Source organism: Mercenaria mercenaria, unplaced genomic scaffold (genome assembly GCF_021730395.1).
Source record: "Mercenaria mercenaria strain notata unplaced genomic scaffold, MADL_Memer_1 contig_3871, whole genome shotgun sequence".
NCBI classification, from domain to species: Eukaryota; Metazoa; Mollusca; class Bivalvia; order Venerida; family Veneridae; genus Mercenaria; species Mercenaria mercenaria.
In genome coordinates, this window is record NW_026462053.1 from 41,938 (window position 1) to 67,357 (window position 25,420).

The window sequence follows — 25,420 nt, forward strand, 5'->3', positions numbered from 1 at the left end:
TAAGGTTGATTTTGATGTATTTTCACTATATCTCAGTTATTATTAAATGAATTTGATTCAAACTTAAAATAGATGTTCCACCTCATCACCCACATCATGTGACACAAGGTGCATAACTCTGACACCAATTTTTCATGAATTATGCCCCTTTTTACTTAGAATTTAAGGTTAATTTTGATGTATATTTACTGTATCTCAGTTACTACTAAATGGATTTGATTTAAACTTAAAATAGATGTTCCACCTTATCACCCACATCATGTGACACAAGATGCATAACTCTGACACCAATTTTTCATGAATTATGCCCCTTTTTACTTAGAATTTAAGGTTAATTTTGATGTATATTCACTGTATCTCAGTTACTACTAAATGGATTTGATTTAAACTTAAAATAGATGTTCCACCTCATCACCCACATCATGTGACACAAGTTGTATAATTCTGACACCAAATTTTCTTGAATTATGTCCCCTTTTACTTAGAATTTAAGGATAATTTTGATGTATTTTCACTATATCTCATTCTGATTGGCTTAGAGCCAAATGGAAGTAACCTTTTTTTAACTTTTGTACTGAGTTTCTTCCCCTTAAATTCCAGGAATTAGTCTATTTTTAGAAATCCTATTTTTAGATTTTCAATATTTTTGGTATTTTTCTTACTTTTTTATTATCAGTCCTATGTAAAAAGTAAATACATTTTTCTGTGGTAACATGGGTCGGTAAGACACTTTTTGTATTCACTTTTAGTGTATCTCTAATAGAGATTTGTTATATTTACCTCATCCCTCATCCAGGGCATATAATTATACTAGTATTACTTATATGTGGAAGCCCAGGATGAAGTACTCCAAAGATGAGTAAACTTCTTTTTAAGTATCAAGCTTTTTTGACATTTTTATATTATTCTAAGTATTTTTAAGAGTACTAATGGTTGCCATTCTTCTGTGACAAGACCGTATGGTGGGGGTATGAGTCACTCCTGTAACAGTTCTAGTTTAAACAACTGTGTGTAAAAGCGGATTTTTCGACGGCTTTAGTGCCATTCTGTTACTGACCAACATGGAATACTTGGGTTATTAACAAAATTCTAATCACTTTATATAGTACCCTATTTTTCTTAAAATTTAAAGTAACCGTGGCAACAGAAATGTTTAAAATAGCTTATATCTTGCTTTTTATCGTAATTTCCTATAAAAAAAATCAAATAAAATTATCTTTCATGTTAATGTAGCTTTAAAACATATTAATTCCAACGTAAGTAACATTTTCGTGTTATTTGCTTTTATTTAAAAAATTAAGCTTAAAATGCTAATAGCAGTACCCCTCGTCTGACATTTTTATAGAAAAATTGTTATGCATGCTGCTATTATTCTTATGGATATCTTTGGAATGCAAATAAAAAGCCGACGCTGTGTTCCTTAAATAGACCAGTGCCAGCGCTTTCGAATTTTACATTTTACATAATGGCTGTTGAATAAAAGTTAAAAAAAAAGAAAATGCACAGAATTGCATAATTTCATAATGAAAGTTTTTCGTCGTAAGTGACACTGCATTATTAAACCATTAAGCAATCGATCGGAAACGGGTTTATGACATTTTTCAAAGGAATCGTTATAAAAACATATTTAGTTTGTCGTAAACGTCGTCATAAATCGTCATGTTAACATCAGGTTAGGCAGGCGCACATGAAAATATTAAGGTAACCTACCTCCTTAATTGAAATGTATAATTTTTGATGCCCCACATTTTTGCGAGTTCATGGGGATGGGGGGGGGGGTGCAAATAACGCTGCTCTTGTCATTACATCTATATGTCCAAAAGTCCGAAATCTTATGTGTCTATATATATTACAACTCCTCCAACACTATTCAGTGTGGGGAATCACGTGACTTACGAAGGCAGTTTACACGGTAAAATAGCCGATGATTTCTCAGATTCCCCAGCACAATCAAAGTATTTCTATTGATAAACCTTCATTTTTCATGATCTAACATATCCTACCATATGCCCCATACTTTCCTTTTTTCTCCTGTACACGTACACTGTTCCATTCACTTATATTATAATGTTATTAATCCAGCAATTTCATATTGGCCTTGTTATTTGTCCAAGGGTTGTCGTATTGGCCCGGGGCCGTTGGCCGAGGCCAATACGACTGCCCGAGGACAAATAACTAGGCCAATATGCAATCGCTTGATAAATGATAATATTATTATTCAACTTTCGACTGTTGGCGATAAAAGTATAACTTTGTGAGTTAACTTATGACAGCTAGATTTCTATGCGCGTTAAGGTAAAAAACATTGACAAGTTATTTACACTCATTTTAGAAATCATAATCATTTTAGCCTGTAAACAGAATGAGCTCTATGAATGAAGGTACTAGAGAATATTTTTAGAGATATTTTTGATGTGACATAATCAAGAGTAAATAGAACTAACCTTTGTTAGCTCACCTGAGCATAAAGTGCTCAGGGTTAGGTATTGGGATCGCTCACCGTTCGGCGTCCGTCCGTCCGTCCGTCCACACTTTCCTTTAAACAACATCTGTTCCTAAACCAACTGGCCAATTTTGATGACACTTCACAGGGATGTTCCTTGGGTGGTCTTCTTTAAAAATTATTCAAAGAATTGAATTCCATGCAGAACTCTGGTTGCTATGGCAACCGAAAGGAAAAATTTAAAAATCTTCTTCTCTAAAACCAGAAGCTCTAGAGCTTAGATATTTGGTGTGAAGCATTGCGTAGTAGACCTCTATCAATTTTGTTCAAATCATGACCCCGGAGTTTAAATTAACCCCGCCCCAGGATTCACTTGATTTTACATAGGAAACTCTTAAAAATTCTTCTTCTCAAAAGCCAGAATCCTAGAGCTTAAATATTTGACATGTAGCATTGCCTAGTGAACCTCTACTAAATGTGTTCAAATCATGATCCCGGGATCAAAATTGACCCCGCCCCAGGGGTCACTTGATATTGCATAGATTTCTATAGGAAAATTTTTATTTTTTAAATCATAAAAAAACTAAAAGGTATAGAGCTTAGATATTTGACATGTAGCATTGCCTAGTAGACCTCTACAAAGTTTGTTTAAAGATGACCCCCTGGGCCAGTTGTGACTCCGCCCCAGGGGTCACTTGATTTTACATAGGAAAATCTTCAATTTTCTAAAAATAAACTAGAAGGCCTAGAGCTTAGATATTTCATCCGTAGCATTGCCTAGTAGACCTCTACACAATTTATTCAGATCATGACCCTCGGGGTCAAACTGACCCCGCCCCATGGGGTTACTTGATTGTACATAGAAAAAATTTCAAAATTTTCTAAAAATAAACCAGAAGGCCTAGAGCTTAGATATTTCACATGTAGCATTGCCTAGTGGATCTCTAAAAAATTGTTCAAATAATGATCCCCGGAGTCAGAACTGACCCCGCCCCAGGGGTCACTTGATTTTACATAAGAAAATCTTCAAAAAATTTCTAAAAATAAACCAGAAGGCCTAGATCTCAGATGTTTGACCTGTAGCATTGCCTAGTAGACTTATACAAAATTTGTTCAAATCATGATCCCCAGGGTCAAATTGACCCCGCCCCATGGGGTTACTTGATTGTTCATAGAAAAATCCTCAAAATTTTCTAAAAATAAACCAGAAGGCCTAGAGCTTAGATATTTGACATGTAGCATTGCCTAGTGGACCTCTACAAAAGTTGTTCAAATCTTGATCCCCCAGGGTCAAATTGACCCAGCCCCAGGGGTTACTTGATTGTACATAGGGAAATCTTCATAAATTTGCTAAAATAAAGCAGAAGGCCTAGATCTTAGATATTTGATATGTAACATTGCTTAGTAGACTTCTACCAACTTTGTTCAAATCATGACCCCCGGGGTAAAATTGGCCCCGCCCCAGGGGTTACTTGATTGTACATCGGAAAATCTTCCAAAAAATTTCTAAAAATCATCAGTTTGAAACATGTAGCTCATATTTCTCTGGTGAACGATCCAGGGTCATCATGACCCTCTTGTTTTTTTGAGTTCTGATTTATTTTCTTTAGTGAGTTATCTTTAGAAGTCATTTCCTTTTAGGCTGCATGCCACGAGACACAAAATTGTACACATATGTGTTGATCAAGATAATACAACCAGCCAAGCACATATTATACACTCCCATGCCTCGTTTAGTTCTTACCCGAAATTGTTTGCAGTTCACAACTGACACTCTTGGTCGCCAATTTATTCATCCACTTTGCAGTATTTGAATCATTGCACAAGTCTTCCACACTATCAAAATGTCTCTTAAAGATAAGTCTCATCCTTTAAATTAATCTGAGTTTCCGTATTTTCTCATTATTTTCCTTGACAACTACCAGAATTCTGACAGGAAACCCTTGCATTTTACACAGTACCGAATAAGTGAAAATATCCTTGTAATCTATGAAGACGTACATCTCGATCAGTCATACTTGGTTTATACATGAACATGTTTGACAATTTTTTGTCAAAATGTGAAAAAATGTAATTTATAACTCTGATGTAAATCGAAATAGCGTCACTTAAAAAATCTAACAGAAGTGAGTTCTCCGTATTGGCCCTCCCTTTTGAACCAATCAAAATGCTTGAATTCCGTATTGACCCTGTTTTTCTCATATTGGCTCAGTTATATTTTGTATTAGCTCTGTCTGGTTCATATGATGTTTGCATTTGATCTAATACAGTCTGTAATATTGCGAAGTTGAATAATAATTTCTGAGAACACTCGGGAACTTTGAATACCTTTGCAGTTTTTGGAATGACGGTATTCATGGACCGGCACAATTGCGTCCACATAATACAAATTACTGAGGTAAATAACTGTACAATCACATGAAAAAGTTAACCAGGTACCAAGCCCGTCATAAACATGTTACAAATTGGCAAGAAGAGAGCTGTCAAAAGAGAATGTCGAAATCTATGATATGTCGCTGAACACGTATACAGTCCTCAAAGGCGCTATGCACGTAAAGGGGCAACGACTGAGTTTAGTACTGTAGAAATACTAATGTTGCCACGAGGTTCCTGTATTTACAAGTGGATATACGTATTTATATTAAAAAGATGTGCTTCGACTGTGAACTTTATTTCATATTTTAATATTTTTGGACACTTTATTCATTTATATTCGTATAAACGATAAAATGGTTGCATTTGTAAGTATTATTTTCATTAATCATGTTTGTTTTTTCTACATGCAATATACGAGGGAAGGTCAATAAGTTCGTAGAACAAAGTATATATTGATACAAATCAGAACTCAATTTTTCATCTTTGCGCAGTATACGCAATTGTTAGTTGAGTGATAACAGTCTTTCAGTCAACACCGACAATTTTCACCCTTGATTAGCAGTTGCATAACCTGACCAGTAGGCAAAGATGGAAAACCAGAGTTTGAAGTTTAGAGCTGTAACTAAGTTCCTCACAAAAGAGAGATCAAATGTCAGAGAAATCCATCGCCGCATGGCTGAAGTGTATGGTGATAGTAGCCCGCAGTATTTCACAGTTGCAAAGTGGTCAGCAGAATTTAAACGTGGACGAAGCTATCTGGAGGATGACCCACGGTCAGGTCGACCTGCTGATGCCATCAGTAAGGAGATGATCGTGTTGAGGGTCTTGTAATGAATGATTGTCGATGAACTTGCTAGAGAGTGTGGCATTTCCCAGGGAAGTGTTTGCACTATAATTAATGAACATCTGGGGATGTCAAAGATTTCTGCAAGATGGGTCCCCCGAAACCTGAACATGCAGGATCGTCAGCAAAAGGTTGAAGTCAAGAGCTTCTGGAAGTTTACAATGCCAATCCAGAAGACTATCACACTCGTCTCGTATCAGGAAATAAAACATGGATTCACCATTTGGATCCAGACACTAAAAAAGAATCAATGCAATGGAAGCGCCCTGGCTTACCGTCACCTAAGAAATTTCGTACTAAACCATCAGCTGGCAAAGTAATGGCCACTGTATTTTTGGACTCAAAACGGGTGATATTAATTGAATATAAACCTGCTGGTAGTGCAATCACTGGGGCCTACTATGCTGATCTTGTCAAACAGTTAAGGGCTGCTATTAAAGAAAGAAGAAGGGGGAAGGTAGCCGCTGGTGTACTGCTTCTGCATGATAATGCCCCTGTGCACAAGTCTGGACTTGCACAAGCGGCTATTCGTTAGTTCGAGCAATTGAATCACTCTCCTTACAGTCCAGACTTGGCCCAAAGTGACTATTATCTGTTTTAAAATTTAAAGTCGCACTTGCGTGGAACGAGATTTCGAGATGATGATGAACTGAAGGCTGCCACAGAGGCGTGTTTTGAGGACCAAAGAGAGGACTTTTATTTTAAAGGCATAGAATGCTTAAAAGAAAAGTGGGGCAAGTGCGTTGAGATAAAGGGGGAATAAATTGAAATATAGTATCGAAACCATCAGCCTATCTCTATTATAAACCCCGAGTTCTACGAATTTTTTGACCTCCTCTCGTATATGTAGATCAAAGCTTTAATTTGAGGAATATAAAAACCTTTGAAGTATGTTTATATTAATATAATTTGTATGAGAGTGTCAAAAGTTATGATTGCATTTTCTATATGAAATTAGTTGGAATACAGAGAGATCTTTACCTACGTTATGAATACACGGCACTAAAGCAGACGTGCTCGTTTTACCCGCATAACTTTATTCTGTAAGTTCCTGAAAGAACATGCAGATGAAGATAGAAAGAGAACCTTTTTTCCACTAAGTCTTTAAAGGTTGATTGAATCTTTTATCCAATTTATTACATATATCATAAACAGTACTTCACAACTTTATCACGCTACGTAATGACATCAAGGAGACACTGGTGTAGCTTTCGTCAGACACTTAAGGCACGAGCCTAAAATGTGAAGAAAAAAATGCCAAAAGTGCAAGAAAATACAAATTGAGTATCAAGGGTTGTGTTACGTATATTTCTGCATATTTATATGAAACTCATTTTTTATTTTCATATTTTCAGAATGTTTGGCGATAAACAGCAAAAATTCAATACCTGTTCAGTTGCAAGTGGATTCGTTACTCTATCGTAAAAGTTGCAGTATAATTTGCTGTGTTTTGTTTGGGCGCTTTGGCAGTAATGAGAAAATTATTTCACCAGCATCGGAAATTATGCGAATATCAAGTCTGGAAATAAAAATTCGATCAACAAAAATATACCTGAGTCAAAAAATATTTCAGTACAAAGAACTATGTACATGCCAGGAAAATAATCATTGTGGTGTGAACGCTGCAGAATAAAGCCTTATACAACAAACAGAAGAGTAGCAACTTCATGAAACACATTTGTACGGGATGATGAGATTTGAAAGGAACACTTTCGCGAACGACAAGAAGAAGAAGAAAGGAGCACTTTAACACTGCATAGTATGATTCAAAATGCACAACTCCTGACAATGCACAGTATAATTTAAAATACACATCTCCTGACATTCAAAATGAGATAACAGGAATTTGCTTTAATCAAATAAGAGAAACATTATAATCGGACTGTAGAAATACTCCTTTCTTTATCATCATTTATCCTAAGCTTTGTTGAGGGCAAGAAGACAATTTAAAGATAAGAGCACAGTGCTATAATAATTGGACATTAAATATGTCCAGAAAATACATTAATGTGCAAATACTAATTTGGAAACGGTCTCCACGTGCATTTTATGCTCTATGTTTGAATCTAGCCTTAGTACACAGCTCTGTAATTCCATGTGTCCGAAAAATGATGACAGTCGTGCATGATATAAGCTTTCTGTTCGTTTACTCCGCTAAACGATTGGTAGCGTTTACTTAGAAACTGGCAAAGGACGCAAATTTAAGGGAACACCGCACTAAAATGCAAAACCTTTGTGAAACTCGGTGGTCAAGTTGAAATTATGCCTTCTATGCATTCAAGAGCGCTTTTCCAGTAGTAATCCATGCTCAGGAAACACTGCATGAAGATGAAGATGAGAAGGCAGGCCTGTTTTTTCTGCAGTTCTTAGATCTGACTTTATCAATTCTCTTGTTGTATTTGACCATGTTTTGAGTATCATCTTAGCGCTGACAAGCCTTTTGCAGAAGAAAGCTATGGACTTTCTTAATGCCGTTACAGAAAGAAATGTTGTGTTACAACTTCTCTCGAATAAGCGGAATGAGCCTGAAGTTTTTCTTGCCATATACGAATTTGCAATACGTATTATCAGAGACTTCGGCACTGAATCATCTAAACCAAGGCGCGTTGGAAGGCAATTGCATAAAGGCAACTGTGGTGTAGAACCTGCCTTGAATTAATGGCAGATTAGAGTATACAATATATTTGTCGACTATTTTATCTAGGAATTGCAACTCGCATTCTACAAAATGAAGACCGTTCTGCCGCCAATAAATCTACTGAAATACCTCAAGTCAGAAGTGCCAGTATCATTTACGCTGTATATCTACCAGATACAAATGCAGAAATGTGGACTTTTACTGACTCAAAGCCTGAACTTATCGATTGTAAAAATGTTACGGAAATAGAATACATCTTTTTCCTCTATATCAGACACAGTTACCGAAATTGTAAAACGCGAATAGCATATAATAGTTGTTATTAGAAATGCTTAATAAATATGTAAAACTGTTCAAAACTGAAAGAACAAAATTAATTTGAATCATATGATTCCAGTCATGCAGGTCCAAAAAAAAAGCTAACTGTTTTGTCGTTTTTTATATACTTGCTTTTTTAACACTAGAGATATTCTGGTAGGGTGATGCTATTCCCATCGTAAAATTTGGATTACCTAAAAGTCATGATGCCTATTTGGAACGGTTTCTACATAGTTTAGTTTTTTTTTTTTGAAAAATGTGGGTAATTTAATGTATTAATTAGCATTTGGTTTAAGTCTGTGCTGAAGGGTGTTAGGCTTCTAGCACATTTCATTACCTCACATGAACAGATTCAGTTAAATTGAATCTGCTTTTTTTGCTCGGTTGACCTCCTGATTTCAAGGTCAATAATGGGAGAGGTCACAGATATTATTGTTAGGAGAGGTCAGTATAAGTAAAGGTCAGTGATCAGTGTCAGTAGAGGTCAGTGTAAGGCAATGTTAATGATAAAAGATGTCTGATTTATAGGTCAGGTCAGTGTAAAATGAGGTGAGTGTCAGGAGAGCTCTATTGAGGTCAGTGTGAAGAGAGATCAGTGTTAGATGAGGTCAGTGTTAGGAGAAGTCAGGAGAAGGAGAAGGTGGGGTCATGTAAGGAGAGGCCAGTGTTTGGTTGGGTCAGTGTTAGACGAGATTAGTGTAAGGCGAGGTCAGTTTAAGCTGAGTTTAGTGTTAGAAGAGGTCAGTGTTAGGTGAGGTTAGTGCTAGATAAGGTCAATGTAAGGAAAAGTCTGTCTAAGATGAGAGCAGTGTTAGTTGAAGTCACTGTTAGATGAGGTCAGTTTTAAGAGATGTCAGTGTTAGATCAGAACACTGTTTGGAGAGGTAAGTATGAGGAGAGGACACTGATTCGAGAGGTCAGTGTGAGAAGAGGTCAGTTTGTTTGTTTTGTTGGGTTTAACGTCGCACAGACACGATTATAGGTCATGTGGCGACTTTCCAGCTTTGGTGGTGGAGGAAGACCCCAGGTGCCCCTTCGTGCATTATTTTATCACGAGCGGGTACCTGGGTAGAACCACCGACCTTCCGTAAGCCAGCTGGATGGCTTCCTCACATGAAAATTCAACGCCCCGACTGAGGCTCGAACCCACATTGTTGAGAAGCAAGTGTTTTGAAGTCAGCGACCTTAACCACTCGGCCACGGATTGTTAGTTGATGTCTTTGGTTAGTGTAGTCAGTGTTCGGATAGGGCAGTGTTAGGTGAGGCAAGTGTAGGGAGAGGTCAGTGTGAGGAGAGATTAGTATGATTTGAAAAGTGTTAGGTGAGGTCAGTATTAAGAGATGTAACTTTTAGATGAGGAAATTTTTTAATAGATCTGTAGTCAATTGTAGAGGAGGCTTTGGTTAGGAGAGAGCAATCAAAGGCGAGGCTAAGCTGACAAAATTAGGAGGGGTATCAATGGTCTTAAGTTTTATATATATTTCTTCTGAACTGCCGCTTTAAGTTTCTTGTACGAATTTAGCTAAATTGGAGAGAGTATTATGACCCTTATAATAACTTTGTGGTTATTTACCCTAAACTCCTTCACATAAAATGTAAAATAGGTTGACAAGTATGAAAGTGTAAAATCTTTAAACTTGAGTACCCTGTAAGTTCAAAATGATCAGAAAACACATGTTGACCATTTCTGTTAAGTACACAGCAGCAAAATCATGATGATCTATTGAAAGCACCAGACCCGTATTATTTAACACACTTAACATTTATAAGTCATTCAATTAGCTCAAAAGGGAGAGTGCAGATCTATAGATCGCGGGGCTATGCATTCGATACCCAGGGACATTGTGTCTGAAACCATTTGTTCTCCATCTCTATTCGTGTGGAGAAGTTGGTAGTTTTTGGTTAGGTTAATTGCCTACTATAACATAACTGAATTACTGTGAAAAACAGCGTAAAACCCAAAACAAACAAACGACATTTATAGCAATTTCTTTTAACTTGTACTACATTGGAAAGTTTCAGATGGCCAAGGATGTAGCTCACATTTTGGAGGAAATCTTATGTTCAGTTGAATGTATATGAGATTGATATCTAAAATAACACAGGAAGTAGGTTGCCTTGTAAACAGGGTAAATTCAAGTTGAATTTAGCAATTTACTGTTATTGTTTTTCGTGTAAGTTAATGTTTTAGCTGCTATAATCTTACGTTCGTTGATCTCTGTCCCTTTGAGTACAGGTTTTATCCAGGTTTGAATTGCATGACCCTCCAAATGTATTTTATATTTAAAGAAGAAGAAAAATATGGATATTTAACATGTTTTAGGGAATTTCGATTTCACTGTAATCCTTGAGTGTGATTAATAATTCTTTTAGTGTGCGCGACAGCTGTCTAAAATAAGATTCAATAGTATATGTCGCGGGACTTGTGATTCCATGATAAAGCATTAACAACTGGGTATTAAGAAGTTTTCGACGGCTTCAGTACAATTCTGTTACATGTAATAATCAACATGGAATATTATTAGTAGAGTATTCAACACTATACATTGTACCCTACTTATTTTACGTTTAACTTAACCATGGCAACATAGATTTTAAAAAAACTTTACTAGTATATCTTGTTTTTTATCGTAATTTCTTTCAAAGAGATAAAATTAAATAACCTTTCTCGTTTAATTTAGCTTCAAAATATTTTATTTCTAGGGTAAGTAATATGTTTTTATTCTCATGGTTGAAATTCAGACAAAAAGCTGAAGCTGTATTCTTTTAAAAGACCAGTGTCAACGCCTTTGAATTTTACATTTAGATATATAGGTTATGGGATTCGTTTTCATGGTAACATTAATTTAATTTGAAGAGTCACTAATTTCGGCTGAAATTCGATCATTTTAGAACAAACTGTTAGTATATAAGTACCAAATAATTGATGGCAACGGAAACAAGGTATTCAAAATCAAACTTTTGATCAACAATTTTCATTTGAAGATGGCCGTAATAAGTAATCTATCATCCAGCTGTATTCCCTATAACATTAGTTATCGTCATCCATTTTCTTAGAGTCCTCATAACATTTCAATATAACTACACAAAAGCCATAAAATATTGAAAAATATTCAAAGCAAAAGACTCATAATAATATTGTTTTGCAAATTATGGCTGTGTAAATGTAGTTCAAATAAACAAAATGCGCAGAATTACGTACTTTCAAGATAAAAGCTATTATTTTGTGCAGTTACTGCAAGTAACGTCATGACGTCGATAACGTCTTTTTAAGACAACAATGCTTTGTAACGTAGAGTTTCTGTGGTAATTTATTAATAATTCTGGATTATTAAACCATTAAGCATCAAATCAGAAATAGGTTAATGTTTTGGGGTTTTTGTTTTTTCAGAAAAGTAAATATACAAACACATTTAGTTTGTCATAAGCGTTGTCGTAAATTCTCTTGATAGCTTCTGGTTGGTCATGCGCACACAGTAGGGTTGTCGAAGAAATTCGCGAACTCTTTTTTATTATTTTGAAACTAAGAGACGAATCAATTAATTATTATAAATGATATTGTTTCAATGTATACTCGACGGGACTATTGATTTTAAAATTGAATACCTCGTATTATTTGATATTATTTTTAACAATGGATGGCAGTCAGTGCTTGTAGGCGCAGGCTTCCTTTTAGATTCATGTCGCTTACCCGATATTAGGGATGGGAACGAATATTCGAATATCCGAATATTCGAAAATCGGTCGAATATTCGAATATGAAAATCAAATTCGAATATTCGTTAATTATTGTATTTTTTTTTCAAAATAAGTATCATTGATTTTGGGCAACATGAGCATGCTATTTCTACAGAATAAAACCAAGTCATGTTTGTTTATCTCGTATCAAAAGATGTCCAATTAACAAGAAAATAGCAATGCATAATTGGCAGGGGCCATCGTTACGGATTAACAGTTTGCAACAGGCGTCAATGTGTCAGATGTATGTCAAAAGATGTCCAATTAACAAGAAAATTGCAATGCATAATTACCTGGGGTCATCGCTACGGATTAACAGTTTGTATTAGGCGTAAATGTGATATCTTTTTATCTTTTGTTCATTTTTATTGGCGCCTGTTTTATGTAAAAAGTTGTAGATTTTTTTTTCGAAAAGAATACCAAACTTGTAGATATTGTCCATCTTTTCACAATACTTTGTACGACGTTTCAGACCATTCGCAGAATCGGTTTTCATCCGCCATCGGCCGTATTCGAATTAAATTTTGAAGTACTTCATAATAAAATCAAGAAATAACATATGATTGATGCATAAGTTCATGTTGAAGGAGGTTTAAGACTGCCTTACTTGCTTTTTACAGGACGATTTTTACACGCCGATTGAAAATTTTTAAAATGGCGGCGGTAATACAACAGTGCGTCAGGTGTTTTTAAAAATGGTACGACCTGCTATTTTTAGATAAAATTGCGACGGTCTTAATTATAATCGTTTTGATTTTTTGTATCATTTTGAAGCTAAAACACTGAATTAGTTAAATCTGTTCATGATTATACTGACAGACTCGTGAAATAAAACGCTAGGATCGGCGGGTTTTGCTAGGTAGGGTCGGGCTACCCGAAACAAACATTTTTTGGCCTTATTACGTACGATGATCCACGCTTTAAACAAATGAATACGTTGTGTATATGCCAATCACTTAATAAGAATTTAAAGCTTCCATTAAAACAAACCGAATATTCGAATATATTCGAATATGGCAAACCGAATATTCGAATATTGATTTCAGTATTCGTTCCCATCCCTACCCGATATACATCTCGCGGGAATAAGATTAATATTGTTAACGGCAAGGTGTGGCGTGTAATTATGTTGCGTTCCAAGTCTTTGACGTCACTTAATTGTTCACATATTGCACATCTATTTGAAAAGATTGTTCAAATTTTCTTCCCTTTTTTTGCCAGTAACCTGGGGACAAAGGCCTGTCATACATGTATATACCTTCATCTTCTGCTGACAGTTAAAAGAAAGATGCACACTTTGCACATTTTGAATAGCAGACAATATGAAGATATAGGTTACCTATTGACATCTCTATTTCATGTTAATGCAATGCTTTAGCGAATTTATATAGATTTACACATTCAAAGTGTCATCATGGGCGTCCAAGGTTGAGTGGTTAAGGTCGCTGTCTCTGAATTATCTACCTCTCATTAATGTTGGTTCGAGCTTCAACCGGAGCAATGAATTCTGCATGTGAGGAAGCCATCCAGTTGACTTTTGGAACTTCAATGGTTCTACTTAGGCCTGCTCGTGATGAAAAAAAATGCATGGAGGGACATCTTGGGTCTTCCTCCACCATCAAAGCTGGAAAGTCGCCAAATGATCTGTAATACAAAAAATATAGTGGTAGTGCTACATTAAACCTTTCAAAAAGTGTCTTCACAATACTTCTGCTGTAAAACAAATTTTATCTGTCTTTAGTTCTTTATAGAATACAATTGTAATCGAACAATTACAGCTGGTGGTATAATGTAGACAGGAAGGAAGCCGAAAATCAACTTTTGTTGCCAGGCAACCCTACAGGAACTTTTCTCATGAGAGAATCTGAAGGTATTTGTCCTTAAATATATACCTTTTTGTTAATACATGGAAAAGCCATGCCCTAGAACTTAAAGATCATGTATTTGTTTGAGATTTTAGTCAAATCAGAAATTAAAGGAATGTTGTAGGAAATGTAAAGCTTTTTGACATTAGTTACTTGTTCACATCTTAAGTGCTTTTAAAGGGATATATAAAGATTAGAATTTAGGAATTTGGTATGTTGACTAGGTTCTTGCTAAAACAGTATAAAATGTTCAGTTTCTGAAAATATTTTTGAGGTATATATGTGCTGTCTGTGCGAGACTTTGATTCGAAGACAAATGATGCGTGTGTCAGACATTACAAAATAAGAAGGTTAGAAAATGGAAGATTCTGCATCAGTCCAAAGAGAACTTTTGGCAACATGCTTGATCTGATCTTTCACTACAGAAGTAAGGCATGCCTTTATTGATCTAAATAAGGTCTTAAAAGAATTACCAAGAGTTGCAGTTGTTTTATCACCGGAGCACAGCCTACTCAGTAAAAGCTTTTGTAATGACCCACTGTCTGTCCCCCGTCCATCATCAGTGAATTTTATTATTCAAGAATTATTCTGAATGTATTTTTCATGTATAAATTCCTTCTATCTGTATTTGTTTTTTATTTATAAAATATGCAACTGAGCGCTTCTTTAATTTCTCATAAAGTCTAGCAATTATTAATTTTGCTGATTTTATTTTATTACTAAGATAAAAAGATCATAATAGTTGAGTGAAAAGATACTGGTCATTCCTCTTATTCAGTTTTGAATAATTATGTTTTTATCAAATAAAGGTGAGAGTTTTCTAAAAGAGTGAGAATTGCTTTGCTGTAAGAGTTAAAATTTAATTGGTCTGGACATTATTCAAAATGACTGAGCAATATCACAATTAGTATATTATCAACTAAAATAATTGTGTGTATATATTTTGAAAAATAACTGCATTTCAATCACTAAACTGTAGAGTACAGGAAATGACAAATCATCTGTACATATCAATAAAAATTAGATCCTCTGACATGCACTACATGTCAAGTCTACAGGGATTTTATGGACCCTTATCAGACCTGACTAGACAGGATCCTGTTTGTTGGGGATTAAGATTGTATGGCATTTGGGTGACGGTCACTTATATAGGAGATTTTTAAGGAGATAAGATAAACACTTGCAGACAAACCTGTAATTAGCAGTCAGCCAAAAGAGAGATACAATCTGGGCTGGCTGATAAAAGGCAACTGGCTGCTTAAGACATGTTGAAATTAGAACAAAAAACCAACTTGAAAAGTTGTATACTCGTGTTATTATTAACAAAATCGGAGTGGGCTGTAAGATGTTTTCCTCTCAATTACTTTTACTTGAATTTGAAATTTAAGACAGTTCCTGTAAACTGTAGGTTACTTCCACTGTTTATTGAGCATAATGTTATAGACCAAATTTACTGCATGCTAGAGATTGAAAGTTACATGCCAAATTAACTTTGACAATCTATCATTAGGGGCTTATGTGTTTTGTTTTTCTCACTTAAATTCTTTTACAATAGATGTAGCTGATGGACTAAGCTGTAAGTTGGAGAGTTCATGCCCACAAATTCGACCTCTTGTACAGTTCAGGGAGCTAGAAGTATCAAGGGAGTCGGTGAAACTTCTGAAGAAAATTGGAGGAAGTTGTTTTGCAGAGGTTTACGCTGGTAAGAACTTTAATGTATTATGATATGAAAATTTCCATGGGAAACTCTGATTTCCTAAAGCTCAAGAGATTGTGATGTATTTTATGTATTAAGATAGTGGGTTCGTGTCGAAAATCTGCAAATAACATAACTTCATCGCATGTGACTTTGGCATGTTTTTCGGTGTTTACAGAGTCATGTAAGCTTTTAGCTACATTTACGTCAAAAGAATGCCAAGATGCCTCACGTAAATACATAATCACCCCAAATTGCTAATTGTTATTGCGTATTCATTACCTTCAAAGAAAATCGAGTCAATTATGGAGAGAAGGTTTAAAATTAGTCCATATAGGGTGTATCAAGTTGAACCTATGTTATGCATTTTCATGTGCTGCCCATGTTAATTTCGTATGTTTGCCAAAATTAGGATCTTGACATCTTAAACTTTAAGAAGATTGAAGACTTTCTTTTTGTTAGTGTACATATAGAAATGGTCCAGTGCATGACAAAGTCAGCAGAAGCGGTTTTAATCCTACATAAGACAATACTAAAGTTTAGATATAAATCGATGAGAAAATCTATGTATTGTTTGTATCGCTAGTTATTCGAAACATTGTTTAATTCAGTCGGCATGACATGTTGCGGTTTGGGAAAAAACTGCTAGTTTGTGGGGATATGATTTTGTTGACTTTAGTTTTTGAAGCTAAAATGAACTTTTATATGTTTTCTATGATTTAATTTCGTGGACTGAAGATAATAATGATTTCACATTACAAAATCATTGAAACCATAGTTACATATTATTTTCTTCTCCCTGGCAGGTAAATGGCGTAAAACAGTAGACGTGGCTGTGAAAGCATTGAAGCAAGGTCAGATGACGGCTGACGATTTTCTGGCCGAGGCAAATCTCATGCATCATTTAAGACATAATAAACTTGTACAGCTGATGGCAGTGTGTACAATATCAGAACCTATCTGGATTATAACTGAGCTCATGATTCACGGGGCCCTATTGGATTACTTACGCAAAGATGAGGGCAAAACCCTCGGCTTCTATTCATTAGTTGATATGACTGGCCAGGTTTGATAAATAGTCATATGATGTAATTTCTAGACACATATCAACATTAACCATCTGTTCTCTAAACAGATTTTACTATGAGCTGTAGTCTGTATTAAGATACTTTTTTCAGACATCGACATGTCATGTTGGAGTTTGTGGAGACCTTAGTAAAAATTTGCCTCTCCAAATGATAAAAAATTAGACACACTAATCTTTACCAACATTACTATTTTTTTCACGTTATAAATGAATTCTTTTGATTGAATACTATTAAGGATTTTTGCTATATTTCGTTCTTTTCCGTAAGTTAATTACGTTTCAAATTAGTTGTTCATTGGTGTCTTTGTGGTATTTCTATTTGCAAGTACTGAGCGACTTCTATTTTTTCTCAAAAAAGGGATAGGAAAATTTGGATTGCAAAGATGATGTCTTTGATCAGACCAGCAGATTTATAACATAAACTAATGATTTATTCTAAACAGGAGAATCTTGAAGTTTTAAGTTTTACCTTTTATTCTTTTGCTCTGTATACAGTTGAAACTCCATATCTCGAACTCGAATTCTCAGACTTGATCAGGTATATTAAAAGTGGTATATTTGTGTATTCAGATAGCTGATGGCATGGCGTATCTAGGGACAGAGAATATTGTACATAGAGATCTGAGGGCTGCTAATATTCTTGTGGGTGATCACAACGAAGTAAAGGTGGCAGGGTTTGGTCTTGCAAAGGTGATGCAGAAAGATATTTATGAGGGTCAAGGAAGTAAGTAAAACATGCTACATAATAATGTCACTATTTCAGCTATTCTATTCACCCTGGCGTCGGCGTCACGCCGTGGTTAAAGCATTTATTTTATCTAGGTTAACTCATTCTGCCCTAAAGCGTTATCTCCACTTCTACTCTGCTGATATTTATCTGTCGGCCACCTAGGAGGCTGATAAGCCGATCTACCCTGAATACCTAGAGATGTTTTGAGAGGTAACATTGATTTTGTAGTTTTTTGCTTGGGCTATTGTTGTTAATTAGTGACATATGACATCAAGTATGTGTAAATAGGTATGGCATTTGCACTTTGTAAGTAAATTGTAGTAGCTACGCAACAAAGATAATTTCATGCAGCTGTGTAATACATTCATTTCAACAGACTGTTGAATAGACCCAAAACATCAGATTTTGTTTGGGCTTAACAAAATTTATAAAATGCTAAATTTTATCATGCACGGATTTAAACAACAAATAAGAACAATTCTTAAAACATTTTTAAATAAATAAATAATATAATATAAATACGATTGTCATTTTCTAACACTGATTGTACTCAGTTATACGCATCCAGACAATTAAAACGCATCAAAATAAAGTTATTTCTCATAAAAAGTAGTGTATGTATCTAATATGAAGATGTAATTAAATGAAATTAGATGAATATTTTAACTATTTTAGACAAAATTACAGCGCTGAAAATGATATTTATTTATTCATTTATTTATTTACTTATCTTTCTTTTTTTTTTGTTTCGATCATATAAAGAATCATCCGTAATATTCAGGCTTTCGAGAAATCACAAATTATAACTCGAACGACGCTCGCATTTACAGCTTTCTTCAACGAAAGCATTTATTTTTTCATAACATCCGGTTTTATTTATGTCTTAGAAATGTTACGCAACTAAAATTTTGATTGGTCCAATTTATTAGAAAGAACATTAAGATTTTATTTAAGACCAATGAAATGCGACGACTGAAAGCGTCACGCGGAATTCAGAGCTATTACTGTAAAGACGCATGTATGCGGCGTGCGATTTCCAGATGTAGATAACAACACCGCCTAGAAGTGGCACGCGGTATACAGATACAAAACGACCGACGCATAAATGCGTCGTGCGTAAAGAATGAGTTAATTACTAAACTCACTGGGTCAAGTTCTATAACTCTGACATGTATTTTGACCAAATTATACCCCCTTTGGACTTAGAAAGTCATGGTTAAACTTTTGCATGCAAGTCACTAGCTCCAAAACTAAAGAGATATTAATTTGTTGAGACTTCGAATGTGTCTTAGTGGTTATAAAACTAGGTGATAGCATCAAATCCCATATCTCTTGACATGCATTTTTGCCAAATACCTCTTTTGGAAAATCCTGGTGAAAGTTCTGCATGCAAGTTCATATAGCTATTATGGCATATAGCTTTGAAACGTATTTTAGCTTGACTATACGAAGTTTAGTGAGAGAGCTATCCTACTCGGCCTGGAGTCAGAGTCCTTCCCCGTCCACACATTGGTTAGACATTTGATGACTTTCTCTTTTTAGCTCACCTGAGCACAAAGCTATTGTGATCGCTCACCGTCCGGCGTCCGTCCGTCCATCTACATTTTTCTTTTAACATTATCTAAGCTTAAACCACCAGGCCAATTTTGAAAAAAAATCAGAAGAATGTTTCTTGGATGGTCATTTTTTAATTGTTTAAAAGGATTGAATGCCATACAGAACCATGGCAAACGGAAGGAAAAATTTAAAATTCTTTTTGTCCAAAACCACAGATTCTATGGTTTTGATATTTAGTATGTAGCATCATCTAGTTGTCCTCTACCAAGACTGTTCGAATTATCCCACTAGGGTCAAATATGTCTCCGTCCAAGAGGTCACCTTATCTATAAAAAAATATAAAGAGGAAAAAGTTTGAAATATAGTCGTCTTAAACTGCACGTCCTTGGACTTTGATATTTGTTATGTACATCATGCAGTGGTCCTCTACCAAGATTGTTCAGATTATCCCCGTAGGGTCAAATATGGCGCCGCCCTGGGAGTCACATGGTTTATGGTTACTTATATAAGAAATTCCTTGACAATCTTCTTGTCCAAAACCACAGGGATTAGGAATATGATATTTGGTATGTAGCATCATCCAGTAGACTTCTACAAAAATTGTTCAGATTATCCCCCTAGAGTCAAATATGACTCCGCCCTGGGGGAGGGGGCACGTAGCTTATATAGACTTATATAGGGAAAAACTTCGAAAATCGTCTTTTCTTAAACCACATGCCCTTGGATTATATTAGCTCACCTGAGCACAAAGAGCTAAGCGCGAACTATTGTGATCTCACACTGTCCAGCAACCGTCCAGCGTACGTCCGTTGTCCGTGAAAATCTTCCGTTTTGCCTAAAACAAAATGGCCTAGGGCTTTTATTAGCTGCGTTATGGGATAAGCTATTGTAATCGCTCACCGTCCGGCGTCCGTCCGTCCGTCGACACTTTCCTTTAAACAACATTTTCTCTGAAATCATTTGGTGGAAGTTGATGAAACTTGACCTGCGTGTTTCTTGGGTGGTCTTCTTCCAAAGTTGTTCAAATAGTCCAGCTTATTTGCACATGGGGGCTGCCAGAGCTAAAATAGAAAATACCTTAAAACTACTAGTCCAATTTTGAAATAATTTTACACAAATGGGTATTGTTTGATTCTCTATCAAGTTTGTTCAAATTATTCCAATTCGTCAAAAACAGAAACTTGGGGGCTAGGTCACTCTTCAATATAAGTATATAAACCCTTATGTCTGAAACTGCTTGTTCGATTTTGAAATAGTTTCAGACAAATGGTCGTTGTGTAACTTTCTGCCAAACCTGTTCAAATAATTACGATCCGTTAAAAAACATGGCCGCCAGAGGGTGTGGTCTCTTCTTTGTATATATATATAGTGGATTTTTAAAAAAAAACTGCTGTATCTCCTGAACCCCTTGAAGGATTTTAATGAAACTTTGGTCAAATGATCGTCTCATCCAGACAATGTGAAGAATTTTAGAGTCAGCCATGTCGGCTCAAGATCATGTCACAATTCGAGGCCAAAGGTTTGAGCATTCCTTTTTGTGTCCGCTTTGTATCTCCTAATCCCCTTGAAGGAGTTTTATGAAACTTTGGTCGAATGATTACCTTATCAAGACGAAGTGTACAACTTATGAGTCGGCCATGTTGGCTCAAAATCAAGGTCAAAACTCTAAGTCAAATGTTTGAGCCTCCATTTTGTGCCCGCGCTGTATCTCTTAAGCCCTTTGAAGGGTTTTCATGAAACTTGTGACAAATGATAACCTTATCAATACGATGTGCAGAACTCTTGAGTCAGCCATGTCGGCTTAATGTCAAAGGTCTGAGCCTTCCATTCTGACCCCGCTCTGTAACTCCTAAACCCCTTGAAGGCTTTTAATATGACTTGGTGTAATATTCCCATATCAAGACGCTGCGCAGAACTCAAAATTCACCAATGCCAGGTCAAAGACAAAGTCAAAACTCAAATGTTTAATGCTTCCACCCAATACCATCAACCCTTTCACTGTCCATAACCGCGGCGGGGGAGGTAGCTGTCTTTCAGACTGCTTTGTTCAAACTTAAAACGGTTGTTCCACATGGTCACCCACACCGTATGGCACAATGTTCATGATACTGGTGCCAAAATGCTATGAGTTATGTCTGCTTTTTACTAAAATTTCAGGTTAAAATTGTGATGCACTTCTGCTATATCTCACTTTTTTTTATTCAAACTTCAAATAGTTGCGCCACATTATTAGCCACATGATATGAAACAATGTCATGATGCATTACCTTTGCAGACATTTTCTATGAATCATGTTCCTTTTATACTTATGTAATGTTTTAAGGCAGTTCTGCATGTTCGGATCGAAACTTCAGAATATATACTGGGCGTCATTGAAAAGTTACCACTTAATATGTACCTCTTTAAGTTTTTTACAATATCGATGTCACTTTTTAATGGCCTGTGTGCGATCTGTTACTCATAGGCCCTGTCTGATATGTCTTCTAACCCACTTCATGACTGTCAGTTGAGAACAGCACATACGACGTGCAATTTCAAGGCATGTAAGTTCGGCGTCGACAATGCAAATAACCTGATGGCGCTGATCGTGCCTTAAACGTGGCATTTTTAGCAAAGATATTCTGGTTTTTTAACGTATTCCTTTTAGTCTGTCGACTAACTTTCAAGTGCGATGAATGATTTGCGATAGAATTTTCGTACATGTCGACATTGAAAAAGTCATTTTGAACCTGCAGGCCGTGCCTCTAATAGAGTTCATCAACTTTGACAAATCTTTACACCAGTGACGTCTCAGTTGCGTCAAAAATGTAGTCGAATTATGCTTTTAACACAGTCCAATGCAATTACGTTTTAAATATAAGGGCCATTAGGGTGGTAACTTTTCAGTGACGCTGAATATACTTAGAAAAATCAGCAAATAAAAAAATGGGGCGTGTGCTTGATTTTTTTTGATAGACTGAATTGAAAGATTTGGACCTCATACAATTTTTCAATATGCGAGTCTATGGGGAAATCATTACATTTTCGCGACTAGAAAATTTTCTACATTGTAGATTTTTATGAAACTTCTCACAGTCGTAAAGAACCATATGGCATATAATGTGATGAAATAAAATGTGTAGGTCCTTGTGCTTATTTTTGAGATAATTGACCAATGATTAAAGTGAACCGCACATTCCAAGCTATTTTTATGACATTATTTTGAATTTTTTAACTTGTCAGGTGTTTTAATATCACTTTTAACTTCAAAGAGATAGAAACAGTGCCATTGTAATAAATCTAATTACAGGTTGCTATTCATTCATAAAATTATTTTCATATTCGTACGCCGAATCCAGGCTTTATTCTACGTTTCCCGAATAAATGACGTGCAGAAATACCTTAATACACTTCTCTATCTCTTTTATTACTATATACATATGTATTTTTGATTTATAATTATTAAATGTAGTCAAAACTACAAAAACCTTTTCAAGTCACTTTATTTTTCACCAACGTATCGGTTCCATTAGCCTTCTTCAGGGTTCATAAGAAACATAACAAATGAAGTGATGTCAGCGTCAAACGACGTCAATGACGACAACGTCAAAATCTAGCACAGTGTTCGGCGTAAAAACCATAAACAGGATTATATTATGATGCATAAATACTGGTGAAAAATGCATAATTAGTGCGATGGTTAAGATGAGGCACCAGTAAAAACTGATTATGGAATATATACACTACATTAATATATAAGTATATAACAGGTATTTTTGAAAGGCATTAATACAAAAATTTTGAAATCATTCCTTTTGGAGACACAGTGCTCAAACGATACATCCAGGAAGTCTCTTTTAAAAGCCTTTTCCAATGATAAGTTACTTCATCGATTGGCTTAAAAATGAAATCCTGGATAGTGTGTCCTTGAGAAATAAAACTTTCAGAAAAATTAGTAGTTGCTTCTGGATAATTACAATGATTGATATCAAATGTATGTCTATTCAGGATTTGTGAACATTGTTTAAGCGTTTGTCGAACATACTGTTTCAAACATTTATTACATGTTATTAAGTAGTAACATCAGTTGAACTGCATGGCATATCGTGTCTTACATTATAACAACAACAGTCGCTGGTACAAGAAAAAGGATTATCTTCATTTATATTTAAACAATGTGTACCGCGACGTCTGTAAAATTTAATTACACTACAATTTCTGCCTTTCTGGCTCCTCTTAGAATGGATTAAAACATCATGAATATTCTTGGGTCTTTTGTAAGCAACAATAGTTTTATAGCCATATAATTATCTAATGAACGCGTGTTGAGAATACCTAGAAGATACCAATATTGGTTTATTATTTTAACTATATGGGTAAAGATGGATTGTAGGTACATACAAATGGAATTACTTTATCCATATTTTCGTTATTACATAATTCAAGAGCATCTTGCATTGTTAGAGAAGAGGCTTTCTTTAATGCCTCATTTATAACACATGCAGGGCAGTTACGTGCTTGAAAGTATTCTCTGAGTTTGACCATTTCCTTGTCAAAAATGGTATTATCCGAAGTAAAACGCTTCAAACGCTGAGCCTGACTAAAGGGAAAACTCTTTTTACATGAAAGTGGGTGACATAATGAAAATTCTATGTACTGATAACTGATGACTGTTAGTGTCTTTTTCATTAACACTAGTATGCAGGATGCCATTTTCATCTTTTTCTGTTAGCATCTAAAAATCTGGATCTAGGTGTATTTTTTTTCGAATAACAGTATGTAAAGTTTATAGTATCATGAAAACGGCATGTTTAAATCTGTCAAAAAGGTCTAATACTTTTTCCTCTGAATGATTCCAGATGAACAAAATATCATCTAAAACACGTAACTAGATAAGTGCTCCTTTTGAAATAGACTTAAGCTTTTGTCCAATATTATCGTTGAGATTGGAGTAATCAAACACTCCAGTGACAGCTTCAGCTTCCTTTGATGTCCAGCATCAAAATAGTCGAGTGCGCTGTTTTCTGTGACAGCTCTTGTTTCTTTTTCTAGGCCACAGGATCAAGTCCGATAACTCTGACAAGTATTTTCGGCAAATTATGCCCCCTTTCGAACTTCCTGTTTAGATTAGAAATTCCTAATTAAAGATTTGCATGCAGGTTTCTCTAAAACTAAAACAGATATTGATTTGAAACTTCACATGTGTTTTGGGGTTATATAACTTGGTGAAGGCAGCCAGTCCAATAACTCTGACATGTAATTTAGTCAAACCAGGCCTTTTTCTCCTCATTTTTAGAATGCCACCGATACAGTTGGGAAAATACCTCTGTAATTTGTCTTAATTTAGAATAACGGAGACTTAACGAAATATACTTGATTTCTTTTGATTAGCATTTTAAAATATGTGCTGAATTAAAAAAATTTAAAAACCTAGGAAATAACAATAGTTTGAGAATTTCAAGTTCAACATTGGGAATAAAACATACTTTTTCCCATTGGGATTGTCTCCTTTAATGGGTGGTACCTTTATAAAAAAGAAAGCTCTGCAAACTATGCCCGCCCTCCTTTTGGACAAAATCCTGGTTTTAGTTTGGCATGCTAGTTACTATCTTAACAACTAATGTAAATATTGTATTGAAAGTTAACACGTTTCTTTGGTTTCATATAACTAGCATCAAATTCCATAACATGTGTTTTGCAAAATTATGCTCCGTTTAGAACTTAAAAACTTCTGGTTAAAATTTTGCATGCAAGTTACTATCTCTGTGAAACTGATGCCGATCCTGGATTGAAACTTGTTTTAACTTGTTTTAATATTTACGGAAATGTTGCTGCTTCTGGGAAAACAATTCGAATATTCTGGCATTGGCTGTCTTACGGTCAGCTCTTGTTCACGCAAAATGTAGTGGTTAAGGTTACTGACATTAAAACACTTGTCCCTCGCCGATGTTGGTTCAGCCTTACTCGGTGCGTTGAATTCGTCATTTGAGTAAGCCATCGAGCTGGCTTACGAAGGTCTGTGGTTCTACCCAGATGCCTATCTGTGATGAAATGATGCAAAATATAAAGCTGAAAAGTCACCATATGAGCTATATTTGTGTCGGTGCGACGTTAAACCAGAAAAAGCAAACAAATTGCAATACTTAATT

At 35.4% G+C, this 25,420-nt stretch overlaps 1 protein-coding gene across 1 annotated transcript in view; it reads left to right on the top strand.

Annotated features, from left to right (window-relative positions):
• Window positions 1-17,729, top strand: part of LOC123524568 (tyrosine-protein kinase HCK-like) — a gene marked incomplete at its 3' end in the record, with an annotated part of 57,285 nt that extends 39,556 nt beyond the window's left edge. Inside the window, exons 8-12 of the mRNA XM_053534628.1 lie at window positions 14,136-14,227; window positions 14,497-14,649; window positions 15,778-15,924; window positions 16,725-16,984; window positions 17,576-17,729. Coding sequence (XP_053390603.1) covers window positions 14,136-14,227; window positions 14,497-14,649; window positions 15,778-15,924; window positions 16,725-16,984; window positions 17,576-17,729 — 806 coding nt within the window. The remainder of the gene's footprint in view (window positions 1-14,135; window positions 14,228-14,496; window positions 14,650-15,777; window positions 15,925-16,724; window positions 16,985-17,575) is intronic.
• Between the last annotated feature and the right edge of the window lie 7,691 nt (window positions 17,730-25,420).